General features: G+C 35.7%; 1 protein-coding gene across 1 annotated transcript in view; it reads left to right on the plus strand.

Moving 5' to 3' along the window:
• The window catches only part of LOC128175048 (polycystin family receptor for egg jelly-like), a 43,022-nt gene continuing 17,076 nt past the window's right edge, over positions 1-25,946 (plus strand). The window contains exons 1-28 of the mRNA XM_052840437.1: positions 1-291; positions 514-612; positions 810-999; positions 3,392-3,524; positions 4,273-4,473; positions 4,792-4,855; positions 5,902-6,056; positions 6,289-6,492; positions 6,624-6,742; positions 7,015-7,155; positions 7,466-7,677; positions 8,076-8,267; positions 9,139-9,293; positions 12,531-12,645; positions 12,860-12,954; positions 13,049-13,171; positions 13,305-13,396; positions 13,535-13,634; positions 15,548-15,805; positions 16,154-16,307; positions 16,470-16,924; positions 17,399-17,629; positions 19,161-19,447; positions 19,721-20,326; positions 20,662-20,912; positions 23,865-24,178; positions 24,435-24,552; positions 25,224-25,452. Of these exons, the coding sequence (XP_052696397.1) occupies positions 546-612; positions 810-999; positions 3,392-3,524; positions 4,273-4,473; positions 4,792-4,855; positions 5,902-6,056; positions 6,289-6,492; positions 6,624-6,742; positions 7,015-7,155; positions 7,466-7,677; positions 8,076-8,267; positions 9,139-9,293; positions 12,531-12,645; positions 12,860-12,954; positions 13,049-13,171; positions 13,305-13,396; positions 13,535-13,634; positions 15,548-15,805; positions 16,154-16,307; positions 16,470-16,924; positions 17,399-17,629; positions 19,161-19,447; positions 19,721-20,326; positions 20,662-20,912; positions 23,865-24,178; positions 24,435-24,552; positions 25,224-25,452 (5,261 nt within the window). The 5' untranslated portion in view covers positions 1-291; positions 514-545. The remainder of the gene's footprint in view (positions 292-513; positions 613-809; positions 1,000-3,391; positions 3,525-4,272; positions 4,474-4,791; positions 4,856-5,901; positions 6,057-6,288; positions 6,493-6,623; positions 6,743-7,014; positions 7,156-7,465; positions 7,678-8,075; positions 8,268-9,138; positions 9,294-12,530; positions 12,646-12,859; positions 12,955-13,048; positions 13,172-13,304; positions 13,397-13,534; positions 13,635-15,547; positions 15,806-16,153; positions 16,308-16,469; positions 16,925-17,398; positions 17,630-19,160; positions 19,448-19,720; positions 20,327-20,661; positions 20,913-23,864; positions 24,179-24,434; positions 24,553-25,223; positions 25,453-25,946) is intronic.

A 25,946-nucleotide genomic window follows, 5' to 3' on the forward strand; every position in this document is an offset into this window, starting at 1 on the left:
ATTTACGTCATCTACCTGCTAAAATTTTGGCAAGCATATCATTTTGCCTTAGCAGGACCACGGTTATCGTGAAGGGGGTCTATCCGATTGCAATCGGGATAAAAATTGCTACCCTGGGCGGTTCTTAATTTTTCTTTGGGTTTTTCAACATCCGATGAGGGATGAGGCGGGAAGATCAACGAAATTAATTTAGGCCTGCATCGTAGTACAAGTTTATCTCGGAAATATAACAAGGATTTCAAAACAAAGGCAGCTAAATTCAACTTTGATGGCAATGTTATAATCTTTGGGGTAAAAGATTGAGTTGGATACAAATACACTTGTCACAAGTTGTGTACACGTAAGCATTGGAGCGAATTCGCCCATTGCTGCACTAAACCGTTGGCGATTGAAAGTTCTTTTTAAAAAATCACAGTCAAAGTCTAAATAATTAATGCTACCATTAATGTTTAACCCACCGTTAGCTTTAACGGATTAAAGAAATATTGATCTGTTTTGTTTTATTTTTTACAGTTTCCTATGGGTTGTGTATAACGAAGTTCTTCATGGACACTAGGTTGACTTTCATAACACTCCAACTAGTGTTTTGTTTCCCATATGTATTTTGTATAGGTATGATTTCAAGAGCTTTTGGTATGATTTTATTAAAAAAATCTATTGTTTTTTAATACCATGCATAATATATCATTTAACAGTTTAAAGGGAGTTGGAAATCCCAACTGTTCCTTCATGTTAAATGTATTAGTAAGCCTAGCATTTATAATTAATATCTGGAATTTATAGATTTCTTGAATTCTTTCTTTTTACAGATGAATTTGGATTCTCAGGGCAGAGTCCCCTGGAACTGAAAGTCCTGTCTGGGGAGAGTCGCCTGGAGTCGTTTATCCTGGAGATGAGCTTCAAGTCTTACACTACCGACGGGCTGTTGATTGTCCATCGCTCAACTTCATCATCAGATTTCTATACCGTATCAGTGCACAACATGACACTGGCATTCTGGTGAGTAGGATTTTTTTATCTCTCTGTAAAACTAATTTGATAAATTACAGCAGAGACATATAAGGTGAGTTAACCTTGCATCGGACACATACCTTGGATCGGACCACTTTGGTTCTAAATATACAAATAAATGTGCATGCGCTCATGTGTTGTTTCGTATATTCCTGAATTAAAACTTATTAACTTTATCATAATTAAGAATTTGACACTCACATTCTCAAAGAAATTAATAGCAATATAGGTATCGTAATATGCTTCAAATAGGCCCTCTTTGAAAATTTAGTTATAAAGATTTTACACTAAAGCATTAGGCCTATTTGAATGTTGTGCATTTGATTGTGAATTAGTGACAATGCACTCTCTGCATAAAATAATTAGAAAGAAGTAAGTTTTGAAACAAAATTTGATTAAAATAAGTCCAGTAAATTTGAACAATTAATGTCAAGGTCATTTTTGCTCCATATGTTCATTTCACCATGGTTCGGACACAAATTAACCGTGCATGATTTCTTCTAATAATAAGGAGATTACGTGCCCATTCCTTGTGATATACTTTAAATGTGAAGTAAAATTAATATTTAACAAATAATTGATAGAAACATTTTCCTCAGACCACTTCAAATTTGAGTTTTACGGACACAGCCTTTTTAGTCCAAAGTTCCTGTAGGAGCTGGCACGATAAAGAACCCCTCATGATAAATATTTCTATAAACAGAAGCACTAGTCTAAATTCCCATATGTGAATTTGAGAATTGACATTAAAAGAATTCTGAATAGCAATTGAATGAATTTATTTTTCTAAACCTTTTTATTTTTGCATTAAAACCAGAAACTGTTATTTTTAATCTCTACTCAGTACTGTATAGCTGTCTGATGCTTGGTAAATATTGTCCAATCCATGTTGAAAAAGTTCAACACTTCATTGATTTGCTTTATTTTCTACATTTTTAACAATTTCACAATTATTTCTCCAATAGTTAAACAAGGGGAAAACCTGTAACTTTTAAAACAAGTTTTATTTATATTTGGATGATATTTGATGCATGAACAAAGGGAAAAACCCAAAGGTGTCCAATGCATGGTGAAATCACCCTAGATAACAGAGATTGGCAACCCCGCCATTAGCGTGTTTTGTTGTTAAAATATGGTACGCGAAGCAACCATACTTTGAGAACTACAAAATTAGTAACCTGAGGTAATGATCTTAAACCAAAAGTATATTGTTTTTATGAAAAATGTGCATAAGTTTTAGACCTTTTTGAAACAGAAATTGAAAAATAAGATTAATATATAGATAATATAATTGGCCTGCAATAATACATCAGCGAAATCTTGGACTATGGGTAGCCAACTGCCTCTTAAGACTTCTCTTTTAATATTGTTTATAAGACATAAACTCATGAAAATATAATATTTTGAATGTTTTGGTAATAGAGTTTAGCTGTTTATATTTCAATATATCTGTTTATTAGAAAGATATACATGTACTGATTTAAACTGGGAACACTTTACATTAGGAACCGCAAGATTACGATCAGTTGCCATTCTCTGTTACGTGTATCTATATGTCTGATTTCAGTAACTTTTCAAAATACTGGAGGGAAAATGCCTTAAATGAAAGATATCTATTACATTTGGCTGTGTATTCTATTATTAATAAGTGTTTTAGGCTGAAAGTTTATTGCCAAGTTGTTATTTGTAAAAGCCTTTTATCACATCATCTGCGCTAATCTCATCTTCCCAAGTCAAGGGTTTCTGAACCTTTTTGATGCGCTAATCTGTTCAAAAATCAGTTTCTGCTAAATACAGTAGTTTTATTCTCTTGTACATCTCTATTGAATCAGGAAATAATTAATCTACATGTGTTTTTCTATCCCTATAAAAAGATCTTTTATTATAGGGCCTGATAAGTACAAAAATTATAAAAAGAGTAAACCCAGTCACAGAAAGTCCTAGAAACTAGTGGCATTACTTTGCTATACCCTTAATAATAAGTACAGCAAATTCACCATAGATTTTTATCCACATCACTTCCGTTTTTGCTTAATTATTAAGGCATAGAATGAAATACTTCTCTGAAAACCTAAAATTATTGGATGGAAAACTGAAGTATCATTTGAAATTATTAAAGAATTTGCTGTTACATTAAAAGGTGTAAACTTTGTTATATTTTATCTCTACGGGGCTCAAACTTGGTTTGCTACATGTATAGTTGTAAATTCATTATAACCAAGTTCTTTATAGCCATAAAAAGATAGCTAGAATTTGTTAAGAATCTTGCCAGAGGATCCGAAAACTTCACTATAATGGAGATTTTGTTATATACATGTTTGTACTAAACAAGTTTTGCTGTATTTGTATGAAAATTCTTTATTTTGAATTCTCCTGTCAGGTTACAGTCTTCTAATCAGTTGTTGAAGACCGAGAGTTTTCATCCCATCAACTATGATGAATGGAACAACATAACTCTGGTGAAGACAAACAGGCTGATCTCTCTGTCTCTTAATGATTGTCCTGTCATTGAGGTATATATTTACCTGCACACAGTCACTGAGGTATTTTTACCTGTGCATTGTCGTTTATGTTAACCTTACAGTTATGTCAGGTCATTTAGGTAATCGTCTTGATGTACATGCCGGTAGTGTAGATCGTTAGTTTTGCACTGGTACTTAAATTGTGCAATTCCACCCTTTTGTGTAAAAAATGATGAAATTGTTATTGTCAAATGTAGTTTTATATAGTTATCAACTGTCATAAAAGTAAAAGCAGGATTAATTTAAAACCAGTGAGGGATATTTGTTATAATTTTAAACAAGCAGATTGAATTTTTCTTAAAAAGTAATTGAGGGAAATGTTATCTGTTACCCTTTACTTGAAGTAAAAATTAACCTGAACCTTGTCATTGTTGTAATTAGATACATATCTGAAATCAAGATCTCTCACTTCAAAAAATTTGCTCTTCATTTTGTGATGCTTACCTAAACCCAAGGTTCTAGTAAGCTTTTCTGTTGTCTGAATATCCAAGCACTTTTAGCTAATATAATATTATGTACTTTTTTTATAGAACTGATCCTAATTAAGAGACAGAAAAATAACTGATCCAAATTCCATTTGTGCTGTTCAAAAGCAATAGCCTGGACCGTCAGAGGATCATTTATTGTTTGAGCCTAAATGGGGCTCATAAATTCAACAAGATAGACTGTCAATCATCTGTAGTATAGTAATTCCCTACAAGTCTCTTGAAAATTATAATAGATGGTATTATTTTGACAGAGTGAAACACAATTAAGTGGGAGAACGGAATACCTAATTGAGTTGGGTGAGATCCTGTACCTTGGAGGACACCACACCCCCTCACAGCTGACCGGTCTAAGCCCCACCGCCAAGGAGTTCACAGGATGTGTCAGGGAGCTCAAGTTCACAGCACAGATATCCACATGGAAAAACCTATGTTTCTGGTGTTTATTTACTCAGGTGCTCTGATTTAGTTTTATCACACAATATAACAATTTATTGTGGTATGGGGCACCTTGTGATAAAACTGAAAAAATTGCATAAAATATTTGACCAAAAAATGCATTTTAATATATCAGATTGATAAGGGCTCATGAGTACCAAGATGTCTAATTTGTTAATATACAAGAATATCAGGTATACATACATATATATATTTGTTCTTAAATACAGGATGCCTCATTAATTATAGTAATCCATCTAAAGATGTTTGATGAATAGTTTTCTGTTTAAGACCCAAGGATATACAAATGTTGATGGATTTGCTTTAATTTATAGTCTGTAGAGTATAGGTTGTCGCAGGACACTGTGACAGTTGATCATCTCAGGAGAGGCCTGATCAGTAAATATATCACTACACCATGCTCATCTCGCAGTTTGTTGGACTGTTCTTTTTAGAATTAACTTGTTGGGTTTTTTTCTTTTTGTTTTTGTTAATGATTTTATTATATGAATTAATATTCTTTAATGCCAGATTTGTTGTCATGTAAACAAGACTCATGCCATGTTTTTGTTTACATATGTTCAATTTACCCTAAAAAATCTTTTTCAAGCTGATTTTTCTATCATCTTATTCATTGTAAGCATAAATAAACAGTTCCTTATGAAGACAGTTCCTTATGTAGACAGTTCCTTGTGTGAAAATTCCAATTCTAGACATAATATGAATGTGTTAAACGTTAGGAACTGTTTATTTATGCTTAAAATGAATAAAAAGAGAGAAAAATCAGCTTGAAAAAGATTTTTTACTGGTATATTGAACCTACATGTATGTAAACAAAAACAAGGCACTAGCCTTGTTTACATGGCAAAGAGTTGTAAGTGCTGTATCTTGCTTATAACTTAACGATTGACTCTCAAATTTCATGTGATCATTAGAACTGCTTTCCTGAAGCATTGTAATTAATAAAAACAGGAAAAAAAATATTTTGATGAAATCGTAACCATGTCCCTTTAATTGTTCAAGATACATATATTCTTATTAATCTTATTACGGATATACATTTGGGTGTGAGAAGTTGTATCTTAATTCTATGATCTTAACCTCTTTTAAGACATTGATTTTGATGTTCTTTATTTTGCATTTAGCAGTTTCAAGATTCTATTTAGTTCAGTTTCAAAGAAACTTTTCACAATATATTGAAGCCAAGTTGAATATTGGGGAGAGTGATTTATGTTTTGTGGGACTCTGTTTCAGAGTTTTTGTTTTTTTTTTCAGACAGATGTAGACTTAAATAAAATATAATAAAAATTTAGCATTCGTAATTTTATATTCCTGCAATTTAATGCAAAATAGCTGAATCACAGAATTTACTTGTGTAAAATAAGGAATCTACAGTTATCATTTCCTTTCTTACATTTTATAAATGTATATTTTGTTATTATCAGAGAACTGTGATACAACCAGACTTTGTCAGTACTCTCTAACTGTCAACAACATCCAACCAATAGTCGCGAATCTCTGTCATTGGGCAGAATCAGACATCTCCATGGCAACCAATGTAACCAGCAATTGTTCGGGTCTTCTGATTTCCTATGATTGGGTACCGATTACTTTCACAGCTTCATAAAATGTGATGCATCTGCACTTCGTAACAAAAATCCAAATGTACATGTACATGGAGAATTTTTTAAAATGCTCTAGTCCTATACATTTTACCGGTAATTTCTAAAGAACTCTTTAAAGTATTTTACAAAATGCAGACTGACATAAAAAAGAAAAGAAAAGTGTGTGTATTATGAAAGACAATAATATGATCTAACTGTTAATTTCAGAGCCTACATTACCTCTATGGGAGTTATGTAACTATATCAGATGGCTCTCGACACACCCTGCCCGACACTACTCCACTTAACCGGTCCGTCTTGTCCCTGACAGTGGGAGCTGACCACAGCAAGGATCTTGTGAATGGGGTGTACGGTGTCCGTCTGACCCTAGTCGTTACCTCGGATACAGACAAAGCAAGACTTATACAGCAGGTAAAATGTATAGTTTTCATAATATGTAAGTGACTTTGATTATAGATTCTGCAATTTTGGGTGGTAAAACAACTTAGTATTGTGATTTTTGCAGGGTTATTTGTTGATACATTATTTTGATCTTTTGTTAGGGTTACTTTATGATTGGATGCCCGGATGTAGAGAATGCAGGGTCAGATTTCAACTGTGAATGGCTGAATGAAATCTTAACCAGGGATCTCCATCTGGCCATCCAAATCCAGACAACCATGTACTGTAGCAGTCGTTCTGTATTTATTAGCAGTATCTGAAAAGTATCAATGATTATGATATCATTAATGATATCATTGGTGTACTTGAATTAGATAAATTATTGCCAAACATTTTTTAAGCATTCTTTTCAGTACATATTGTACGGTTTTTCTCGGGTTTTTAAAGAAGAAAAAAGTACAATGCATTTATATTTCTGCAGTAAAATGAAACAGGTATTCTTAAATAATATACATGTATTAAGTGAAGATAATTGATTTTGTATAATTTCAGACATTGTAGAAATACTGAACCTGTCACAACCATAGGACATCTTCAGAAAACTACTGAATTCTGGAACCTGGAAGAGCAAGCCAAAAATATTTCAGCCCACACCAAGAAGCTGACTATTTACCACCCCCCACTCCAAATTCAGTAAGATATCAGGGCTGTCGTAAGTTTGTGTTTTCTTTTGCTGAACTTCCTATATATATATACAGAGACTTTAACCTGGAATTTTTTATGCAATTAGAACAATTTAAGACATTGCAAAATTTACTTAATAGACATTCTTTATAGAATAGAACTCTAGGATACAGCTAAAATATTGCCAACTGAAGATTAAACTACAGACTTTTAGTGTGATATATCTGTTTACAACACATGTATGTAGAGACAGCCAATATGTTATTGTTGTATTGGATTTTAACCTTTACTCCTTTTGGAATCTCTCAATATTTACCAGATGCCTGAGCGGCTGTGGGGACAAGGTGAACCCAGGGGAGAACCTGACCGTGCTAAGCATGTGTAGGTCCTGTGTAACTCACTCCTGGGCAGTGTATGGGTGTGGATCTTTGTGTGACACAGAGGTCAAGGTCGCTGACCGCCCTCAGAATGAGTCAGTGTTCAGCTTCCATGTGAACAATTCCTTCGTCAACCAGCAAGTGGTCTATATCGGTAAAGGTTTCTATTCATTGTGAAGTATAGATTTTGGATTCTTTGCCTGGTAATGACAGGCCCATTTTGAATTTATTTATTTTTACCCTGTTAACAAAGTTAAGAAAGATCTTTAAATTTGTGACATGTCATTTTCTCTCTTTCTCATTTTCATTTCTGGTCTTTAACTTAATTCTTCTTAAAAAGATACACAGTACATTACATACACACACTTGGCATGAAGAGGATGTGACCCTGACCCAATCTATTTGACCAAGGTCACAATATAAACAATGAGGAATTTTTGTTTGATACCCATAACCTTCAAGGTTGCATCACTATATACCTCAGCTTTGTATACAAAAAATCCCCATTAAAGTTGTATTTTAAAAATTTGTTTCTACTTTGGAATTTTTTAGGAACTTATCCCACAGGTAGAAATGTGAGAGCAGTGTACAACCTGACCCTGAATGAACCCCCAATTCTTGGGAACTGTTCCATCACCCCCCAGTCAGGACGCACCCTCCTGACCAGCTTCAATGTATCCTGTCAGGGATTTTTTGACCCTGATTCCCCACTGACTTACACTCTCTACCAGATCCAGTCTACAGGTAAAAATTTACTTTTTCATAAATGAAGTCAACTGTGGGTTTTTAGTTTTCCATATTGTTTGTATCCCCTTATCTTTATGCAACCTTATACTAAGGCCACACCAATATAATTTCTTTTTCGTTGGACCCTGCACGCTCTTATTTAAATAAAACTATACAAATATTATTATTTAATTCCCACATCCAGGAAATTCTGGGCTGTTTTCTGTTCTATTTCCGCTCTATTTTTTCACATTTTAAATAGTTTTAATCTATAAATCAGAAACAAGTAGAAGAAGTATAACTGTCCATCAAAATTAGTTGTGTACCACCTAAAATATTTGGCTACAAAAAATAACAATTTTATACTTGATTCGCTCGCCCGCTTGTACCCTCTTTCACTGAATGTCCAACAAACAAGAAATTATAATGGTGTGGCCTTAGACTAGCCTTTAAACACAAATGACAATATTAATTTCCAGGTCAAAAGATTAAATCCTCTGAATGTAATATCCCTGATTGTCTGACTAATGTAAATATCTGATGGGTCATATGCCTGACAGTCATCAGAAATCATGACCTCTCTTGATTTTCATGTCAAAGGTTAAAGGTCACCAAGCTTATCAAGTGTCAAATTAAAAACTTTGAGAAAGGTGTCATTTCATTTTTACAGATATTTTGTGTTTCTAAACTTGTGGCCTGATGTATTATTTTGTTGTAGTTGGTATTTATATATAATATATATATAGATTTTTTTTCCATCTATTTTATTGCTCAAGAAAGCAATAATATAAAAATTGGCTGGATGTGTAAACAGCAAACACCGTTGTGTATGATAATTTTGCTGACAAAATGTTCAATCCAATGCTAAAAAACATTCTCCATATACCAGGTAAGAAGACAAAACTTATGAAATCTGAGGAAGCGTTCATACCCGCTCTGTACCTGAGTGAGGGGCCCACAGAGAACAACCACACCCTGTCACTAGTGGTGGTGTGTAAAGACAGCATGGGCTTGGAATCATCAGCCTTGCCTCTCAGTGTCATGGTAAATAATGATCTCTATGTTGGTGCCTATGGGTCTATCATTTTAAACATTGCAGGATGACTTTTTCTGTAATGAATACATCTGTCTTTGAATTTTTATCAAATTGTTCAAATACAGTGAGTAAAAGTGAGTTAGAGATTGTTACTATCAGAATCAGAATGTTTAGAAAGAAGGGCTTATTCTTCCATACATGGAGTAAAACACAAGAATCAGAACATGATGTCAGCTGTTGAAACATGTAGTGGTGCTGCCACAATGGATCATGCTGGGCTCCTTCCTATTTCTAATGTACCGCGGTAATAGAAGAGTAGGAATGACCACAACAAGGCTCAAACTCAGGACCCTTCAGTTTAGAAACCAATGCTCTACCGGCTGCACTGAAGAGTTATAACCCACTAGCTAGTGCTAGTAGATGCATGGCAGTACTGAGCCTGTTATTCAAACCAGTACACTTATTTTTTCATATGTTTTGTGCAATTTTGTCCTTGCATTAGGATATAAATAGTTGCTTTCTTCGTTATTATTGGATTTTCAGGACGATTTTGATGAGCTGATAAACTTGTCTTCACTCTTCATAGCATCCAATGTCAAAAATGTAACCTTCATAAAGCTTGTTCTTCAACTTCCAAAATATTTATTCTTCCATTGCAGTTGCATTTCACCTTCAGTGAGTTTTGCCACAGATTTTAATTGTAAAGAAAAGCTGGGAAAAGAAACTTTTCACTGAATCTACCGTTGTTGCCATTATCTAACTTCATTGAATCCCAGACATTTTAACTTATATTAATCATTAAAAATTCATCCAAATAAATGCAGTTTCATTACACCAGTAATTTTTTGACAGCTATAAATCAGTAAGAAAAGCAGGAAAAAGAATCTTGTCAATGATGAATTATAATGAATGAGAGCCAGAACATGTCTCCTTATTAACATATGGACTTTGCTGATGTGTATAAGTTTCAGTTTGAAACTGATGTATCTTGTTTTTTGCCTCAGGTTGTAAAAATTGTTTTTTTGTCTCCACTTTTGTTCATACATGTTATTTTGAATGTCAGAAAAAAATATGTGCCTGCCAGTGAAGAATAATTTTCAAGATACATACTTGGATAAGAGTCCTTCATAAATTGAGAATTTTTTAAAAAGTGATCTTTTTGTTTGTACAATGCACAATTCTGTATAAATGAGATTGAGGCATTAAAGCTTCTGTATTTGACTGCATCTATCTGCACACGTTGCATAAAGCTGTAGATTGTGTGGTTACTGTGGAATCTTTAGAATTGGCTCAATTTTCGTGGTATTTGTGGGTAGCTCTCCCCCACAAATTTACATCCTCAATGAAAAAAAATTTAGAGAGTTCTCTTTATTACTGAAACCTATCAAAGTACTGAGAGTACTGAAAGACGGGGTCTTGAAAGTTTGAATTTGTTATTGTCCTGGATTTCCTCGAATATGCTTCCAAAATTTATGAGTTTGAATTATTTGTTACAATCTATGTTAATTCGGCTTTTTTGCAATTGTCTGATAATTTGTCTAAATTTTACTCTATCCCGGCCTTCATAATTGTAGAAAATTGACACAACGGTATATTATGTAAAATAAGACCCCAAGGAAAAAATTTTAAAAATTACTACTAACTGGGAAAATCAAACAACTATATCAAAGACGATAATTTTAATCATTAGATTTATTCAATTTTGTGATCCAAGGGAAAATCCACAAGTGGGACAGTATCCATAATAAAAGTTTTATGAAAACCCCAAAAACTCTAAAACTGCTGAATTAACAAACAAAGTGAACATTTGTATACCGATAACAAACACAGGCACCTGACGTTAGAAATAAAAAATTTTACAATAAGATTCCAAGAACTTTGACAATTAAAAGATTTGTCACGGTTGCTATTTTGATTTTTAAGACCGACTTATCTGACACAATTTTCTTTATTTGCGATTCATGCAAAATTAATAGGTAAAAATAAATCCGTTCGCCACTTACTACTTTTTTGTGTAAACTCGTGCATCACCTACACGAATTACGATACAACCGCTCTTTTCACTAAAAAGCATACTCCGAAAATCAGAGACATAAATAACAGAGATTGTCAACTCTGCCATTAGCGTGTAAATGTTACAGGACCAACCTTAATATGAGAACTATAAGTGCAACAGCAATCAGTATAAGTCATTAAATTTGAACCTGATAGTGAACATGAACATGAACCTGTAAATATTTTAAGCATGTTTTATTTATGAAATACCTGTATTTACAAAAACTCTTTATTTAGTTTGTTAAATAACTTTTTAAAAACTTATTGACTTTTCACAAAGTAATGGTAATGCATTACTTTACTCATGTAATGGTAATGTAATGCATTACTTCAAGAAAATTAAGTAATGGTAATGGTAATTTAATGCCCTAATTCATGAAGTAATGGTAATGTAATGCATTATTTTACAATGTAATTCACCCAAAGCCTGATTCCAACTAAGCCGGAAAACATGAACATAAACATTTAACTTGGTTCTTCAATCAATTGTATATATCATATGATGTATAAGTCTTCCAAAATGTATAATCTATTATAGATTTTGCTTACAATGCATTGTTTAAAATTTAACTTCGGCTTGCGCATGAAATTTGGTAGTATTAAGGTGAAAGATTGTCAAAATAAAATTCACAACTTTTCAAAAATGGCACATTGCGTTTAGGAACTTTAATTTCGATTCCACCATCAACCTCTTCTATTGATTAATGAGCTCGTACACCAACTGAATCGTCAACGGCGCTGTGCATTCAGTTCCGAAACTCATTCCACATTTGAACCCGAGCAAGAATATTTTGATCAATAAAACTATTTGTTTATTTTCTAAATAGAATTTTGTTTATACACAGAGGACTTAAAAAGATTTAATGCGTGTTTTTATAAAACATATTTACTGAAATGCATGAAAACTTTCTGCACTATTTTCTTACGCGTAGACTCAATTCATGTGTTCTACGCGTGCCTTCTGGTTTGAGACTTTGGCTGACAGTAAACCAATAGACGGGGCCATGTGACTCCGTCTAAAAACCGACGCATTCACAAAATTACATACCCACTTATAAGCGAAAAACCCACATCTACAAAAATTGTCCCCCATAAAACTAAATGATTCCACATTACATTGATAGGCACTGCCTTTGGCGTCCGGCTCAAATGTTGGGGTGTCGATTGTTTTGTTACATTCAATTTGGTAGGTACTGCCTTTGGCATCCGGCTCGGATATTGTGGATGTGATTTCTGGGAATGTCCTCGGTAACTCCAGCTCCACAGGGATAATCAGTGACCTACTGGCGGCTGGACAGCAGTCAGGTATGGATTAATCTGACAATCTGGAGTTAATCTACAAGATGATAGATAAAAAGATTCAGAGATTTGAAATCATTATGATTGAACTTAAGAATCTTAATTAATTAATCTCATTGATATCTGTAATACATGTACCATGGAATTCCCACTCGCATATAAGATAAAGAGGCATTTGCTTATGATATAATTGAAGTACATGTATGTGTGAATTTTACAGCCGTGACACAGATCTTACAAACCTCAGTGCTAGCTCTGAATACTGATGCAGCAACAAACGAAAGCAACACGGACAGGAAACAGCAGCGCACAGAGGTTATTTATCACCTTATTCGCATTCATTAGAGTCAATATACACCATTGATGTAGCCTTGTAAGCCTGTAAGATTGTTTGATCCTATGTCATTAGATCAGAGAAGTAGTGGTTGCCATTCTGGCCAATTCTTCCACTAGTTCCCCGGACATTGAGATGGTCACCAGTATCCTAAACACAGCCACAGAAATCCAGGAAGAACTATCCCCACAAATACAGGTGATAAAGGAGGTCTTCCTACTGAAAAAGGGAGACTACTCAATACTAACAAAATCTTGCAATTTATTTAAAGTAGAACATTAGAATGCAAGAAGACAGCATTTGGAATGATGATTTGGGTTTTTGGTTCTAGGAACAGGCAACAGTCCTATATGAAGGAATGACTTCAGCTTTTTCAAATAAGTCAGCTAATGTTTCCCAAAGTGAAGCTGAAAAAACTGCAGGGTAATTTTAAATAAGTTTAATTAAAATTATATAATGAGCAGTGATATTATTTCATGATTATTTATGACCTTGGATAGCTATTGTAGGATTTTAATATTTCTCAGTACTGACTCGGTATAATCACTTACCCCCTCACAGGCTGCTGTTAGAAGGAGTGACCATGCTGCTCGACACACGGACCATCTACGGTACAAAGATTCTCCACATGGGACCACCCAATGACACCCTACAGAAGGAGGTCTCTCTCCACTGATTACCGTCTGATTTCATAGTGTTTTTGCTTTTGCATAATGAAGTACATTACTAAATGCTATGTAGACATATTTTGAAATTACATCTACACACTCAGAAATACCCTGAATGAAATCTTCACTTAAATTTGTTTCAAATTATTAATTATCGTGAAATATTTTGCTTTTGCACACTATGATATGTTGACAGTGTTCACTATTAGACTTGATTTGCAACTACAATGAAATTTATGGGTACAACAAGTTGAGCAGTAGAGAAATTGCAAACGAAGTTTAGGGGGGTATATTGGTTTCACCCTGTCTGTCTGTCTGTAGACGCAACATTGTCCCCCCTATAGAATTATTTATTACCGCATGGAACAGTTTGAAAATTTGTACATATGTTGAACACCATCTGAAGATGTGCACCTGCAATTTTTTTTAAGATCAGACAAGATTTAATGATTTTATGACAGTTTTCATTTTCCTTATTCTATATATTGTACACTAATGTTGAAAAGTAAGGGAGGTAATCCTTACAGATTTTATTGATTAATTAATAGTATTAAAACACTTTAAAATATATTTATATAAATACATCCAGACAGAGTTTTTTTTTGTCTTAATGTCTTAATTAATTAAAAAAAATAATTTTTTATAAGTATTCTATCAACTGACAATGCAACGTTTTTGTTTGTCAATGATAAATTCTTAGGAGCTAATAAGAACATCAAAGACAAGTGTGGCTGAATTCATTTGTCCCAAGGGAGCCATTATCTGAGCCATGGTTCAGATGGAGCATGTGTTTAGGGGAAATTGATAATCTGTAAAATGGGTTATGGTTTTGAGGCTATTTTAAAACTGTTTCATGTTAACCAAAAGTTTCTATCATTATAAGGAAATAAATAATATCATTATTGATAAAGAAGTTAAACTATTTTTAGAAGTTGTTTAAATTTATTAGTCAAGTAAATTGATGAAGTGACCCTATTGGGCATTAATTTAAATGAAATTCAAAATTACTGATATGATTGTAGTGTTTTCGCAATTTTAAAATTGTTTGTAATATTGAATTTTCTTTTTTAAATATTTTTACATAATATGGTAATTATGGTAATGTTTTGGGAGTTTATTAAATTTAACAAGCTCATCAAAGAAAATCATAGTCCTAGTATGGGATCAATTTTCTGATATGGAGTTCCATTGTGCCATAGGAGAAAGTGAGGAAAATTTGAAACAACTAATTGCATGTGTCAAGACTCTTATTAGAAAGATATTAAAAGTTTTATCAACAGAAGAGCATTGCTTGGCTACCGGTATTTCCATTTATTGCAAAGGGAGGGGTTATTGTCATTTTGTTGGTTTTTCTTGAAATCAATTAAATTTTAAAAAAATATATCGTCAGATACATACATTTGTAAATGTATTACTGTTGTAGATATGTATTTACAGTGAAATTCTGACAATTTTGGTTTTAATTTTTCTTTGTTAACTAATTTTTTTTTTTTTTTTTACAATTCTAGAATTTGTTTTTGTATGTGTTCCGAACCTTTATTATTCAATTCAATTATTTGTCCCATTTGAAATTAGCCTTGCGGGGGTATTAGTCCCATTAGGACAGTTCTAGTTATCTTTGATATATTGGTTTTTTCGTAAATTGTTCATTATAACAATAAGCACTGAATAACTGCTCAAATGTTTATGTAATTTAAACTTACATATTTAGACTCGACTAAAAATGAGTGTTTATGTTGTGAATATTGCTAAGGTAAATTTAAAATGTAAGTCAATATGAATTTAATTTGCAACAATGCCCTCTAAACCGGATGGGGCCTAATCTGGCAAAAACTCTCAGAACCAAGTCGGCCAGATTAGACAAGATTTACTTTACAAGTGTTTGACTGTTTCCTGTGATATTAAGGTCAAGAGTTCAGCAGAGAGGCTTCTGGGTACTGTGGACAAGATTACCGACATCATGATGGACTACATCACCCCTGACGCTGCCCCCTCAGTGTTCACCACCCAAAAGATGAACCTGGCTCTGTCCAAAGCCTCACCCTCACAACTTGGGGGAAAAAAGCTGTCCTTAGACAGGGGAAACAACTCTGGTGATTTTACGATCCCCTCTGATGGGAAGTTGTCTACCTTGTTAAGCAATACCTCCTTTACAAGCATCCAGGTAAATACTCTGGCACTGTTTATGTTTGTGAAATTTTTTGTATGCCTACATGGTTTTTGTGGCATAGAATTTTACCAAGTTAATAGTACCGTGGTAAATTAAGAAGGTTAGATGGTCGTGGCAATTTTTAGACTATATTGATCTCCTCTAGAAGAAGAGCTCTATATAAAGATAAAGGAAAATATTAAAATGTGAAGCTCAAATTTATGGATTTTTTTCTCTAGTGCTTAACAAATCATATCTAAAAATTTAAGGTAGATCTGATGGTTAATCTTATTGACAATCCAGCCTCCGTAACCTGTCCAGATTTTTGTGTATGCCTGTAAGATATGTTCTGTTATTCCTCAGGTGATGCTGACAGAGAAGAATCCATATATCTGGGACCCCGCCTCCGACTCCCTGACCACACCCATGGTGTCCTTGACCCTCAGAGATGACCTTAACCAAAAGCTCAATGTCACCTGTCTCACAAACCCTGTAGATGTTTACATTTCCAACTCTAGTATGTAGAAATTACCATAACTCTTCATATACATTGAAATGTACACTTGATTTTTTGTCAGTTTTTTTTTTTTTTGGAAAAACCTACAGACATGATTTTTTCCTTTTGAATACATGTAGTTAGAATCAGACAAACTGATGACATAAATTTGTTTGTTTTTAGATCCAGTGATACAAAAATCAGAAGAAAACTTCACACTAAGTGTACAAGATTTTGATAGTTTTAATGCCACGCAGACAACTGAACTGTGCAGAATAATGACCTTTAACTCCACAGAAGGAAGATCTACTGTTTTCACTGTGCGACCTTTGACATTTAACCTCACTGTTAATGTCATTGAAGTTCAGAACAGAACCAACATGAGTCATCTTAATGTCAGGGCTGCAGGAGTCTCACTCAGTAAACTCAACAACTTCACACACATCTTTAGTTCCTTTCCAACTGGAGAAGTCTCTCTAGCATTCTGTATTGACCAGACGATGGATAATTACTTGGAGCTGAGCCGTCAGTGTTTGACCTTAACCTCCTGTGGTTTGACCTTGGAGACCCAGCTGTACTTTGCTGTGTGTATGTACTGGAATGTCACAGAGGACAAGTGGTCTTCAAGTGGATGTCAGGTGATCCTAAAGTCATTATTTTAAAGAAATTATTTATGCCTCCAAGTTTTCTACTGTGCAATCAATGTCTTTTCTAATTAACCTTTCCACAATAACCACATTTATACTGCTACTGTAAAAGTTTACATTTGGCTGTGCATTCTATTTAATTGTTTTTAGTGAAGCAGCTTCCTCTAAATCATGTACTCTGCTTAATGCCATGCACATATGTATTAATTGTGAAATGTACATTTAGAAAAGTGCTCATTCAAAATGACGCTAACATTGATAAATCAATATTTGCCAAATATAATATATGCTAAATATTATATGTTTATGTTATAGTTAGGTTAAATGATGCAATCAAAACAATTACTGTGATGTCACATTTCAGTAAACTATGTCAGTTTGCCCCGCAAAACAGCAGTACAAGCTGTTACCATAAAGGATTTTATTATAAGATTATTATAACTACTTTATTTGCTGAAATCACAGGTAGGTCAACAGACAACCCCGGTTTCCATGCATTGTCAGTGTACACATCTGACGGCTTTCTCCGGTAGTTTCTTGGTGGCGCCTAACTTTGTTGACCCGTTTGCTGATGCGGCGCTGTTCCTGACCTTCTTCTCTAACCCGGTGGTGGTCTCCTGTGTGATCCTGATCTGGCTGATCTACTTCACTCTGTTGACCTGGGCCAAAAAACAGGACAGACTGGACAAGTACAGGGTCAGTGGTCAGACATAAACAGGGTCAGTGTCAATGGTTAGTTATATACAGGGTCAATGGTCAGAAATGGTGGAGTGTGATGAAATTGAAGGGTTTGGGATGTGGAAAATCTGATTAATCTACGAACCCAGTATTTGCATTTATATAAAGATATAGAGAGTTTATGTAAACCTAGTGTTCTTATTGTAATTTTATATTCTAAGGGAGGTGAGCTTTGACAATTGAATTTTAAGAGTTATTTTAAACATCTTAATGCATCCTAGTTCTCAACAATAACTACCGTAATCCGGTGAATATAATACGCACTTTTTTCCAAGCATTTTTTACCATGAGAAAGGGGTGCGTATTATACATCCCTATAGGATTTGGACATATTTTTTCCCTAGATGAAGCACGGGATATCATACTACAGTATTACCTATGATGTTCACAGACAAGACCGATACCCCGCTATACTTCGTAACATTACTTCATTGCCACATATATATTATTATTTAACCCTTAGGAAATCATTGTTATAGCATGTAATTAAAGAAAATGTATACTTTAAGTCTGTTAATAAATAAACTGTTTCAAAATGGCCTTTAAAATTAATTTGAACTGTCTATTCTTTATCTCCGTGTACGCCCCCATTACTGTTGTTATTAATAGAATGCGGGCTTGGATGGCCACGTGCTATTTGTAACCGATCTTTGAAAACAGCTTACACATCATGTGGCTCATTTTTAACCATTTTCATGTAATGCTAATTGATTTATTGCAAATAATTATGAGCATAAATAATTCTATAACCTATTCCGGTAATTGAAGCCATTGTTGTGCTCCCCTACCGCTAACGCTTGACACCTTGGGTATCTCTGTCACTCCCCTTAGGCTATAAGTGTACTATACACAACACAACTATTTGTGCACATATTTTATTATGTTCCAGGCCTCTAATTTATCACTTTGATAGGAATTATTTAAGAATTTAATTAGGTCCATTATCTTCATACCTGTACACCGTCCGTTTTTCACTACACTTGCATATAACGCTTGCTGAAAGTAGTTGATTTTATTTACGGTAGAATATTTAATACTAGGTCTATTTAAAACATTGATTATGAAATAAAGATATTACTGCGATGTATTCGTTACAATAAATCAGTATCTAAGAAAATATTGCATTTTTCTTATTTCCGGTAGCGTATTCCCGCGATGAAGTTTCAAGCGTGCATACAAAGTATAACTGCTTTGTTGATACTCAGGATTACGGGTACCGTTTGGTCAATTTTTTTGATGCGTATTATGCATCCCAACAAGCTTTTTTCCACCACTTTCAGACCCAAAGTTGGGGGTGCGTATTGTACACTACTGCGTATTATATTCACCGGATTACGGTATTTGTGAGCAAAGGTCGATTTTATCGCTTATATTTTTATTGCATGGATTTATAGTACTGAATTCGAATCAACAATTAAATTTAACCACAATTATTTGATCTTTTGTAGGATTTAATCCAACACAGAGTTTTGACTTTTTAATATTTCAGGGTGGAGTCATCATTGCCCATGAGAACAACCCTGACCACAAGTACGCGTACCTGGTGTGTGTAATCACAGGGTGGTGGAAGAACGCCGGCACCACCTCCAGTGTTAGCCTGTCCTTCGCTGGAACTGAGGGCCACAGTGGCCGCCACTGTCTGAGCGAGTCCGTTCCAGGGAGACAGTGCTTTCTGTCAGGATATGAGGACTGGTTCCTGGTCACCACCAGCCACAGTCTTGGGGACCTCCGGAGTCTCTCAGTGTGGCACGACAGCTCTGGGAAATCCCCACATTGGTCAGTCAGCTGTGAAGTTTAACACATTTGAATTAAAGAAGATAATTGAAGTCTGTAAAAACTGTCTGTGTTTTAAAATATGAAGGCAAAATAAAATAAGATGAAAGAAAGAAAATATTTACTTAGTGTGGTAAACAGAAGTAAAAGTCTAGGATTGTCAAGAATAACAGAAGGCAATAATGTAAAAAAAAAAGATGCCAGTACAAAATTTTCTCAGTTTTTGTTCCAATGTTTTTAAAGGTGAATAAATGTTGTCTTACCTGATCTCGGCAGGTACTTGTCCAGAATCCTGATAGAGGACCTCCAGACCCAGCAGACCTGGACCTTCCTGTTCAGTGACTGGGTGGCGGTTGACAGGGGCTCGGTCAGTCTCAAGGTCACCCTCCAGCCCTGCTCCCTGGAGGACCTCAAGTCTCAAACCAACCAGCAGTTCCTGTTCAAGTCGAGCCGGGACCTCCGAGAGTCACACCTCTGGCTAAGCATTGCTTCAAAGCCCTCCTACAGCTCCTTTACCCGCGCTCAGCGACTGTCCTGTGCCCTCTGCCTGCTTCTGATGACCATGCTGACCAGTCTGATGTTTCATGGGATTCCCACTGACGACCCGGCAGACCAGGCTCGAGTGAGCTACATCACAATCTCGTTGTCTGATCTCGTGATTGGGGTACAAAGTGGACTCATCATGTTCCCTGTCAATATACTCATCATTCAGCTCTTCCTAAAAGCCAAGAAAAAGCCAAGGGGCACAACTCCTGTAAGAGTAAAGAAGAAGAGAAAGAAACAGAAAAAAAATTCTGTAGGTGGCATTGAAGCTGGTGAGGGTAGCGAAACACTAGAGGAAGAGGAGGAGGAAGAGAGAGAACCAGCCAAGGAGGATGGGATGTGAGTGAGAAAAATATCATCAGTAGTCAGTTCTTCCTGTACATATTTACATTTTCAGACAAAGTGCAATACTATTCATGAAGTTCAAAGGTTTTTTATCATGAAAAAATAAGCCACCTGTACCTTTACATGGTTTTGTAATACTAGGAGTCCAAATATACCTGTGAGCACTTGTTTTTATAAAATGGCATGTCAGTTTTCTGGTCATTATCATTTTTCATACATTCAAATCTATTTATCCAGTATTTATGCACTGTGTCTTTCCTTTCTGGTTTGAGTAATGAATATGGTAGGGTACAACTTAAACACTGGTACCATCTTCCCTACCTCTTTAGACTGCCATGGTGGACGGTCTACATTGCCTGGACATTGGTGATCTCCCTTTCTGTGGTCTCCTCGTACTTTGTCATGTTGTACGGACTAAAGTACGGCTATCAGAAGAGTGTGGACTGGCTTGTCTCCTTCTTCACTGCCTTCTTCCAGAGCGCTTTCATTACCCAGCCATTCAAGGTCATCGCCATCTCCCTTGTCTTCACCATGATTCTGAAGAAACCAGTGGTAGTGCAGGGAGGGAAGGCCAGCACAGGTAATATACAAGGTCACAGTCAGTGGGTGTACAGGGGGAAAGTCCAGCACAGGTAAGATACAATGTCATGGTATGTGGGTGTACAGGGAGGGAAGGCCAGCACAGGTAAGATACAAGGTCATGGTCAGTGGGTGTACAGGGAGGGAAGGCCAGCACAGGTAATATACAAGGTCACAGTCAGTGGGTGTACAGGGGGAAAGTCCAGCACAGGTAAGATACAATGTCATGGTATGTGGGTGTACAGGGAGGGAAGGCCAGCACAGGTAATATACAAGGTCACAGTCAGTGGGTGTACAGGGGGAAAGTCCAGCACAGGTAAGATACAATGTCATGGTCAGTGGGTGTACAGGGAGGGAAGGCCAGCACAGGTAAGATACAAGGTCATGGTCAGTGGGTGTACAGGGAGGGAAGGCCAGCACAGGTAATATACAAGGTCACAGTCAGTGGGTGTACAGGGGGAAAGTCCAGCACAGGTAAGATACAATGTCATGGTCAGTGGGTGTACAGGGAGGGAAGGCCAGCACAGGTAAGATACAAGGTCACAGTCAGTGGGTGTACAGGGGGAAAGTCCAGCACAGGTAAGATACAATGTCATGGTCAGTGGGTGTACAGGGAGGGAAGGCCAGCACAGGTAAGATACAAGGTCATGGTCAGTGGGTGTACAGGGAGGGAAGGCCAGCACAGGTAAGACACATGGTCATGGTCAGTGGAAATACAGGGAGTGGAGGACAGCACAGGTAAGACACAAGGTCACAGTCAATGGTAATACAGGGAGGGAAGGCCAGCACAGGTAAGACACAAGGTCATAGTCAGTGGTTATACATGGGGAAAGGCCAGCACAGGCAAGATACAAGGTCAAAGTCATTGGTTATACGGGAAGGGAAGGCCACCACAGGTAAGATACAAGGTCTTTCTCAGTGGTTATACAGGGGAAAAGGCCAGCACAGGTTATGGTCAGTGGGTGTTCAGGGGGAAAGGCCATCACAGGTAAGATATAAGGTTATAGTAAGTGGGTGTTCAGGGGGATAGGCCAGCACAGGTTAAATACAAGGTCTTTCTCAGTGGGTGTACAGGGGGGAAGGGCCAGCACAGGTAAGATACAAAATCATTGTTGCAGGGGAAAATGAATATCTATTCAAGTTGTTTATGAATGTTATGGTGGGGTTATTCATAGTTTAGGCCTGAAATTGTTAATCACTGTCTTTCAAAATCAACAGTTTAATTAGATTCTTACTTTATATTATAATAGTGCAGGTGGTGAATGTCTCCACTTTTGATCTGCTGTTAGGTATTCCAAAGCAACTAATGTTTAAAAATATTTCCTTTATAAGGTTTTATTTACATTTACCAGTGTCTTTGCCTGTGATAACACTACGTATCGATTTTGTACTATATAACCCATAATACAAATGACGCCAAATTGAAGCCCCAGCGGGGTTTGCTAATTTATATTTAAATATTTAATCGTATGATGGCTTAATCTTTTATAAATATAAGGAATAAGGAATCATTCTTCGAATATTATGAGGTGATAATTTTGGTCTGGGCGTGATCAAGTCTATCATAAAGCCCTTTGGGCTTTATTGGATTTGATCCCGCCCCGACCAAAATTATCACCTCATAATACTCAAAGAATGATTCCTTATTCCTTATTTATTGTCAAAAATTGTACAGTTTAAAAATATTGTAATAGTGATATATTTTAAATATGATAATTATAGAACATATGTACTCTGAACCATAACAAAATCCCAAAGTGTCTCAAACCACTGCCAATCACTCAATGCTTAAGGCTCTCTGGTCTAATCATACTCATTAGATCATTCATCTAAAGACTGCCCTGATTGTCCTGTCTGGTAGGGAAATCAGTTGACTACTTTTATCAGAAGTCTCAGCTCAACTGAACTCTACTCACATTATGTTCATACTGCAAGTAGTTGTCTGGGAAGGAAAGGGCATTCTTCCCATGTTCTCTGTCTTTCACTGTCAGTCATGAGATATTATGAGGGACCATTACTATGTAGACTTGGGGAAATATTTTGAACTACCGGTACCTGAAATCCCTGGCAGTTGTTAGGAGGTGCATGTATTTACATGTATATATAGCACATGTAAGTCAGGTCCAGTACAATCACTAGATATATCTATGTAGCTTGAATTACCTTCATAGCTTTATTTGCCTACCTGAAATAGGTGTGTTAAGCGAACTTTATGAAATTTTGCTTTCAATGGAAAACAGTCAAAAAGTTGCAAGGAATTGACAACCTATATTATTTTATGGACAATGTAATTTTAAAAAATCAACCCTGAACCAAGATAGTTTAAACATTGTTGCTTTTGAGCAGTTTAAAGCAAAACGTGCATTTTCATTGTTTGTCCACCACCTTGTGTGCAATGAGGCATGAATAAGTGTGATTACTTCATATTAAGTTCTGAATTATTGCCAATTATTTATTATGTTAACCAGAATTGTTATTTTTTTGCTTTTCATTTAAGAAGAAGATGTTTGATCACTCCTTAACATTTATACATAGCCTCAAATTTATACCTTAATATTTATACATAGCCTCAAATTTATACCTTAACAGTTATACATAGCCTCAAATTTATACCTTAACAGTTATACATAGCCTCAAATTTTAAAGATATTTGATTTAATTTGCACTCAATGAGCACCATTTTTCAGGAATTGCTTTCAGATCATTTCGAAGTTTCAAAGTTAAATTATTGCCGCACATAAGTCCAACTTTTTGTACGAATGTTCATTTAGGAACAAATTTAATTAACTCAAGCTATGCAGCTAAATTTTGTGATTGTACTGGATCTGTAAGTAGTTAAACTTTTCCAAAAATCAGTATACTGTAAGTTATATCAAATAAGTATCACTGTCCTTCATTTGAAATAAGGAGGTTACATATCATTTTACATTTTACAATTCATTTGACATTTCAGAGAAGATGAGTGAGCAGTTTGACTCTGCAAACAAGCCCCAGAGCCGCTACGTTCCAGACCCACTCTCTCGACGACTAATGAACAGGATCCGCAAAAAGCTGAAACTTGAAGAGGAGATTCACGTTACCCTGAGAGACATCGCCCTGTACGCGCTTTTTGTGATCTGTATCCTTTTCATGGCGCACGGTCATCGGAACGTCGGCAAGTCGCTGAAGATGCGCCGGTACATGGAGAGCGTGTTTATTGAGCCCAGACACCCTCCAATCTACTCCCAGGCCTCGGGCTTTTCCACGGACATCCTGGAACTCAGTAATGTAAGTTTGTGGAAAGTTTCCAGGATAGTTAAAAAACTTTTATGTTGCCCTCTACCTAGCATTAGTGTATATAATTCTCAGTGTCAGTTTTACTCTTCAAAATTCAATTGCTTTCTGACCTTCAAAGACACAAAATATATGCAGCAGCTTTTATGTATGATGTATAATTGAACTTTTTTGTTACTGGTACATACATTCGGCTGCATACTCTTCATTGCAGATTGCCAATGTAGAGCTTTTCTGGTCATATATTAAGGAGCGCATTGTTCCTGTTCTCGGTGAGATGTCGCTAGGCAACGCTACAGCACCTGGACTGGTCAGCGAGTACTTTCTGTTGGGAAAGTACCGAATACGACAGGTCAGAATTCAAGAAGGTATGTTTCCAACATTCATGTGTCAACAACTTTATTCAAGCATCTTTGTATAATAAGACATTAATTCTTTTCAAAATCAAATAAGCTTACTGTGGTTTCATTAATATTCAAGGGCATCAATTTTCGTGGATAAAGTGAAAATCACAGTTTCAAGGATACGTAAATTCGTGGCCAATGACCCTATCAATACAAAATGTTAATAAAAATTGCACTTCAATGAACATTTAATTTCATGGATCAACTAAACAACGAAATCCACGAAAATTGGTATTTAACGAATATTGATGAAACCACAGTACTTAGGTAATATTTTTTTACTGTGTTGAATAAAATTAAAATATCTAATTTAATCATGTACTGATGTTTTCTCTGTTTCTCATCTCCTTTTGCAATAGATCTTGATAGGATATACCTCAATTCAGTTTGACAGACAAATTTTCTTTCTCATTTTAAAGAGAAATTTGATTTAATTTATCATTGAGATTGCAGTCACACTGATTATAATTTTAGTAAGAACCCTTAGAAAGTTTAATTTTTTGTAAAGGCGGATGCTGTATAGATGTGTTTAGTAATTGAATGACTTTAAGAACCAACTTTAACAATGAATTTAGTCAAGTGAGATGTTGTTTGCTATGTATACAACTACATTTATGTGACCGTCTTTTCTGCAGACAGCTGCGACTATCCTGAATGGGTACGGAGGAAGACTATGACATTCAGCATGAACTGTTCTGGCGAGTACTGGATCGGCAACGAAGACTCGGGGGACTACAACATGAGCTGGAGAGAGCCCCTCACCTACAAACCCAAGCAGCTGTCCGACACCTGGAGTCACCGCTCCTCCTGGTCCCTCAAAACCATCCCCTACGAGGGGACCCTAGCCACATACAGTGGCGGGGGGTACACTGTGCTGCTGGACGGGAACGTGAGCCAGTCCCTGTCCATGATTCAGGATCTACAGGACTCCAGCTGGATAGACCACAGAACCCGGGCAGTGTTTGTGGAATTCACCACCTATAATGCTAATATTAAACTTTTCTGTGTTGTTATGATTCCCTTTGAGTTCTCCAATCTTGGAGTTATATACCCCAGCTACCAGATATTTTCAACGAAAAACTTCACCTACAGCAGCCCTTTGGAAGTATTTACTGCCCTTTGTGAAATTCTGTTTGTGATATTTGCCTTGGCGTTCTTTTATTTTGAAATCAAAAGATTTTACTATGGAGGAAGAGCAAAGTATTTTTCAGATCCTTGGAGTTATGTGGAAATCATTCAGATCATTATGTCTTTCTCTATCGTGGGTCTTTACTTGAAGAAGATTGTATCCGTCTCAGCTAAACTGACGGACTTGCACATTACGGAAGAATTTGTCAGTTTTTATACCTCTATTTTCT

The sequence above is a fragment of the Crassostrea angulata genome, chromosome 3, assembly GCF_025612915.1.
Source record: "Crassostrea angulata isolate pt1a10 chromosome 3, ASM2561291v2, whole genome shotgun sequence".
In the NCBI taxonomy this organism is placed as follows: Eukaryota; Metazoa; Mollusca; class Bivalvia; order Ostreida; family Ostreidae; genus Magallana; species Magallana angulata.